Genomic DNA, 6718 nt, shown 5'->3' with positions numbered 1-6718 from the left:
AAAATGATCTTTATTATAATAATATTTTACAGTTTTATCTAATTATGACATTTACTTTATCTGTTTACTCATGCGAAATAATGTTTAATAAAAAAAATTTAGTAGAATTTCATAGTGAAAAAGCGAGGGTCATTTCACGTAATGCCCATACCTTGTTCGAAATGCAGTCTTAGCGATATCACGTTGATGAACTCAAAGTTGATGATATCCAGACCATAAATCGATCTTCGAGTACACTGAAGTCCCTTGCAGTTGATCGAACAAATCATCGATCAGTGGTAACAAATATCTATTCTTGACTGTTACTCGGTTCAGCTGTCAATAATCTATGCAAAGTCGCATAGACCCATCTTTCTTTTTAACGAACAACACTAGTGTTCCCCAAAGAGACACACTGGGTCTAATGTACCCCTTTTCAAGAAGATCTTGTAACTGTTGTTTCAACTCTTTCATCTCCGTTGGTGCCAATCTATAAGGCGCTCTGGAGATAGGTGTGGTTCCTGGTACCAATTCTATCTCCGCATCCATTTCCCTCTCCGGAGGAAATCCAGGAATTTCATCGGGGAAAACATCAAGAAATTCATCGAAAACTGGAATGTTCTTCATGTTGATCACATCTTTCGATATGTCAATAGCATAAATGAGGTATCCTTCTCCTCCTTTCGCTAAATCCCGTTGTTCTTTTAGAGCATACACTACTGGCATTGGAGGTCGAGCTCCCTCATTGAAGAAGAACCAATTTTTGTTTCTTTCTGGACGAAACTGAACGAGACGTTGATAACAATCTACAGTCGCTCTATACTTAGTCAATAGGTCAATTCCCATAATACAATCGAAATCTTCCATAGCTAATATCACCAAATTGGCAGACAAGTATTTTCCCTCGAACTCTAACAAACCCTCTATTACAAGTCGCTTAGCTAAAATCTCTTGTCCCATAGGTGTAGACACTGACATCAAAACATCTAATGACACGTAGGGTAGTTTATGCTTCTTAACAAACATTGATGCTATGAATGAATGTGATGCCCCAGTGTCAATTAACACATATGCATGAATATCACATAAAAGGAAATTACCTGCAATGACTCTCTCGTTTTGCTCCTCAGCTTGCTCATGGTTTACGACAAACACTTGCCCTAGACGTGTGGCCGTTGCTGAAATCCTTGTGATATTCTTCCACGACGAGAACCTTGAGCAGGAAAACCTTTTTTTTGTACAATGGCCTCAGACTGTTTTCCACTGTAAGACCCTCCATAGAACCTCTGCCTCCACTTTGATCCCCCAAGTTAGGGCAATCCCTCTTCATGTGACCAAAACCACCGCAATTGAAACAAAAACCTGTCACTCATCGACAATTCTCCGTCTGGTGATTGCCTCTGCAGTGGCCACATTGCAGTTTTTTCCTACCAAAACTATGCACCCCTCCAAAACCAGAAGAAGAAGAAGATACAGACTTCTTGAAAGACTGACCCCTCGGTCCCAACGAACTAGAACTTTTGCTAGCTTTCATAGCTTTCCTTCTAGCAATATTGATCTCCGCTTGACGATAACGATTCACTAATCCTCAATACGAAGTCGGATTGTCACAGACAGAAACTCGATCAAAAATCTCTTGGTTCAAACCATTCAAAAAGTGAAAATATTTTGCTGCAGAATTCTTACTGATGTGAGGAGCGTACGACAACAGATCCGTAAAATGCTTTGGGCAATCCTCAATGCTCGAATCTCCTTGCTTAATGGTCAACAGTTTCATCTCCTTCGCCTGAAGAAGAGCTGGTGGAAAATGATGATTGATGAAGGCCTGACAGAAATGTTCCCAATGAATCCGTCAATGCCGCTGAACTAGAATGGCAGAAACAGGTTTCCACCATTTCAGAGATTTTCCTTGGATCATGAAATCGGCTACCTCCATCTTCTCATTCTCGTCATAGTGCAACACTCGAAAACACTGCTCCATGATATCGACCCAAGCTTCAGCAACATTAGCATTCTCATATCCGGTCAACGGTGGAGGTCCAATTTTAATGAAATTCATAATGTTAACGCAGTTCCTACGTCTCCTTTCATCATGATCTCAGTGACGTCTTTTGTCACGATCTCTACTATGATGTTCTCGGCCAGCCTCATCGTCAACATAACGACCATGTCCCACACTATCGTGACTGCTTCCATCTCCTGACATCTTAAAGGAAACCAAAATCAACCTCTATTTTCTTGAAACAGAATTACTAATGTCCTAAAAATCTTTGCATGCTCTGATACCACTAAATATAGGGCCCTTACCTGAGCCACTACCAAACAGACTAATACGCATGCAAAATTAAAACTTAATAACAACAATTAAACAGTGGAAATCAAATAACTTAATCATCTTACCACCCAAAGGAAAACAGAACAATAACAGCAGCCATAAACATTAATACAACCATAACAAAAACATAATTCTAACGAGAAAACGATAAAACATATAAAACCTCAACTGGATCACCATCGAAAACCCAATTGCTCTAGCCATTTCCCTAGCCGTCCGAACCATCCAACCTCAGACATTCTCCATGGAGGGTGCCCAAGATGAAAAACAATTGTTGGAAGCTTAATTTCGGAGTTTGACAAATTGAGTGTGAAAAGATTGAATAACTGATCAAGAAGACTGAAAGTAACCGAACTGAAAATTCGTATACTGATAGTTGTCCGAACTGAAAATTAATGTATATATAATCAAAGGCAACTGAACTAAGCAAAGCTAACTGAACTGTGTAGTCAACTGGACGATCAGTTAAGACTGATCAGTTACACAACGATCAGTTAAGACTGATCAGTTACACATCAATCAGTTAATCTTATCGGCTATGTCAACTGATAAATCATCTTGACACTTCATCAGTTAAGGAACATAGCTATCAACCGACAATTGTAAAAAAGCAAACTACAACGTGTAGTGAGAACGCCGCATTTCAGAAAAGCTACAGTGTACAATTGTCAGAAGAATGTTGAAGTGGCTATACAATGGATATAAAAATTCAAAATACATTCATTGTTATCGTTGGAAGCAAAGCCTATAAATAGCCGAGAAGAAAGGCTGAAGCAGAGTTACTGAGTTACGAAGTTACCCAAGTTATCAAGAAATACAGTCAAGAACTGTGCGCATATTCTTTCAAGTTTAAAAGCTCTCAAAAGCTCACATTTATTATACATATTGATAGATTTCAGGCTATACTTTGAGCTTAAAGCACAAACACTCATTGTTGTATTATTCGATCTTGTAAAGATCAGTTGTGCTAAGAAATTACACATCAGTTGAGTACTGATAAATTGTATTGATATTAAGAGTTTCAGTCTTGGCAGTGTTAAGTCCAAACTGAAGTGGGTTTGTACAAATCATTGTATAGATCAAAGTCTTTCAGGGAATACCCTATCTTCGAGATAGAAGGGGTGACGTAGGAGTATTTGAAATCTCCGAACATCCACAAATTTTTTGTTCTTTCTTATCAGTTATATTCTATTTGTCTTTCAGTTATTTCCGCATTTTCATTAAGTTAACTGATTGACATTGACTACAAGATTTGCGAATTTAGTTGATCACTAAACTGATTCATCAATCGAAGAAATTGTTAAAATTGTCAAGTGTTTATTCAACCACCCTTCTAAATACTTTTTCATTTCCAATTGATCCTAACAAGTGGTATCAGAGCAGTTGATTCTTGTTTTTAAATATTTTATTTCTACAAATCTTATTACCCTGTCCTCTTTCAATAAAATCCCAATGTTTTCCAGAGAAGACTTTGACGATTGGAAGATTAGAATGCAGGCTCATCTAGATGCACAAGATGATGATATGTGGTACGTTATCACTGAATGACCTATGAAAATAGTGAAAGAAAATACTGTTGTTGCCATAACTGATGGTGCACCACAACGCATCGACAAACCCAGAGAGGAATGGACAGCAGAAGATAAGAGGAAAGCCAACCTGGATAATGTGGCTAAAGATATTTAGTACAAAACCTTGGATAAGGTTACATTCAGTAAAATCAAGCTCTGTAAAACAACAAAAGAAATCTGGGAGAAATTAATTCAGCTGTGCGAGGGCAATGAACAGACTAAAGAAAATAAACTCTCAGTTGTTGTTCAGAAATTCGACAATATTAAAATGAAGACTGGAGAGTCTATGAACGAATATGATGAGAGAGTCAGCGACATCATAAATAAATTGAATGCACTTGGAAAAGTGTATTCAAACAAAGAAGTTGCGCTGAAGGTCGTCCGAGATCTTTTCAAGGAGTGGGATGTTAAGACCATGGCCATGAGAGAATCAAAGGACTTGAATAAGGTCGAACTACATGATTTATTTGCTGATCTAAAAGCCTATGAGTTTGTGTTGCAAACAAGAGAAGGGGAACCTTCTACACCAGCAGCTCCAACCACTCTTAGTGCTCACAAACTGGAACTAACTGGTTCATTTGAGAAAACTGCAGATCAGCTAAGTAATGACGCAATGTCATTATTTGTGAAGAACTTTTGAAATAATCATGAGGAGAAATCAAGGTTCTTACCAACGAAACTATCAAAAGAGCAATTCCAAGGAAAAACCAAACTCTTGCTTCAACTGTGGAAAGCAAGGTCATTTCATTGATGACTGTCCAAAACCAAAGAAGGACAGCAGACATTCAACTGATAAAGGCAAGAAATCAGTTGAATACAAGAGAAGAGACATGAATGATAAAAGATCATTCAAGAAGAAACGTGAAGTACTGCTAGCTGAATAGAGCAGATCTAAATGGGCAGAGACTGGCAGTGAAAAGTCAGATTCATAAAGCTCAGTCAGCTCTAGTGATGATGAAGAAGAAGTTACATGCGTAATGGCAAATGATGCAGAACTGAAGTCAACAAGTGAACAGGTATTTGACTTTAGTTCTACTGATTTTACATGAGAAGAACTCATTAACACTTTTCATGACATGGTGAATGAGTATCACAAACTTGCTCGCTCATTTGAAAAAGCCAAAGCTGAGCAAACTGATCCCATAGATAACAAAATTGAAACTGATGAGTCAGTTGAATTGTTGAGTTTAAAAAGAGAGATTGCAAAGCAAAAGGCTGATATGATCGAGAGCCAATATTTGATTCATCAGTTGAAAACCGAAATTTCAAAACAAACTGATATGATTCAAGCTTAGAATAAGTCATCAGTCACGTTGACTGAAATTAGAGTTTGCAAAAATCAGTTACTGATAGAACTGGTTTAGGCTTCAATAGCATTGAATAAACCTCTGTAAGTGATACAATGCCCAAGTTGAATGAACTGAAATGGAAAGACATTAACTTTGTGAAATCAACAGTGGTACAAGAAATCTTTGAACCTAGTAAACCCACTGTCCAGCCGATTGAACATAAGAACAAAGCTAAACGGTTTGAAATTGGTTTTTGCCCGAAGAGTTCAACTGATTCAAAAAACTGGCCACCTAAAAGGTTCAGCTACAAGAATCAAAACTCTAAAGATGGCTATTACAATTATTGCAACTCTAAGCTAGTTCAACAGAGATATCGGGTAAACAAGAAGTTGAAGAAGGTTAACAATCATACTATTTCATCCACGCATCACACACATAACACACACAATCCGAGGAAAATATTTTGGAACATAACAACTGGTAAGTCAGTTAGACTGATCCAAGTCTGGGTTCCTAAAGGACTAATTAGTTTATGACCAAAATAAATGTGGGTACCAAGATTATATATTGTGTATGATTGCAGGTAACAGGTACAACAAAAGAATCAATTTGGTACTTAGATAGCGGATGCTCGCGAAATATGACAGGGGATGCGAATTTGCTATCCCAACTGATCAAATATTCTAGTCCAAACATCAGTTTTGGAGACAACTCTAAAGGTAAAACTGTGGATAAGAGTAAGCTTATCCACGGTAACATTACTATTAAAGATGCTTTACTGGTTGATAATTGAAGTATAACTTGATTAGCATCAGTCAGTTATGAGACAATAACTTTCCAGTCCAGTTCAACAAACACGCGTGCACAATTAAGAGTTCAGCTGATGAAATAATCATAACTGGAAATAGATGTGGAAACACTTATAAAGTAAGTTGGACTAATCAACCTAATGCACCAGTATGTTTTGTAGCTTCAAAATCTTCTAAAAACTAGTTGTGACATAAAAGGTAGAACCACTTAAACTTTAAGTCTATTTCTCATCTGAGTAACCATAATATTGTAACTGGTCTGCCTAAAATAGATTTTTCTGAAGAAAAAATTTTTTTAGCATGTCAGTTTGGTAAACAAGTAAGATTTTCATTAAAAAACAAGGGTAGTAAATCTTCCTCCAGATGCTTAGAACTGTTGTATATGGATCTCTTTGGTCCAATACAACTAATTAGTTTAGGAGGAATGAAATACACCTTGGTAGTCGTTGATGATTTTTCAAGATTTACTTGGGATATCTTTCTAAAATCAAAAGATCAAACTGCTGCACAACTGATTAAGCTTTTTAAAAGATTATTAAATGAAAAATCAGTTGGAATTGACAAAATAAGGTCTGATCGAAGGACTGAATTTGTCAATCAAAATTTTTCTCAATTTTTAGAAAATACTGGAATTAAGCATGAGTTCTCAGCAGCCAAAACAGCAAAGCAAAATGGTGTAGCTGAAAAGAGAAACCAAACGCTTCAAGAAGTTGCTAGAACAATGCTTGCTGATTC

At 37.0% G+C, this 6718-nt stretch overlaps 1 protein-coding gene across 1 annotated transcript; it reads right to left on the bottom strand.

The window, feature by feature from the left end:
- Positions 1 to 318: 318 nt before the first annotated feature.
- Positions 319 to 939, bottom strand: LOC140959338 (uncharacterized). The gene has a single exon (XM_073417195.1). It carries the CDS (start codon positions 937 to 939, stop codon positions 319 to 321), a length of 621 nt encoding a protein of 206 aa, XP_073273296.1.
- Positions 940 to 6718: the final 5779 nt, after the last annotated feature.

Source organism: Primulina huaijiensis, chromosome 15, assembly GCF_012295235.1.
Source record: "Primulina huaijiensis isolate GDHJ02 chromosome 15, ASM1229523v2, whole genome shotgun sequence".
Classification (NCBI taxonomy): domain Eukaryota; kingdom Viridiplantae; phylum Streptophyta; class Magnoliopsida; order Lamiales; family Gesneriaceae; genus Primulina; species Primulina huaijiensis.
Note: the sequence above shows the minus strand (reverse complement) of the source record. Positions and strands in the feature narration are given on the sequence as shown.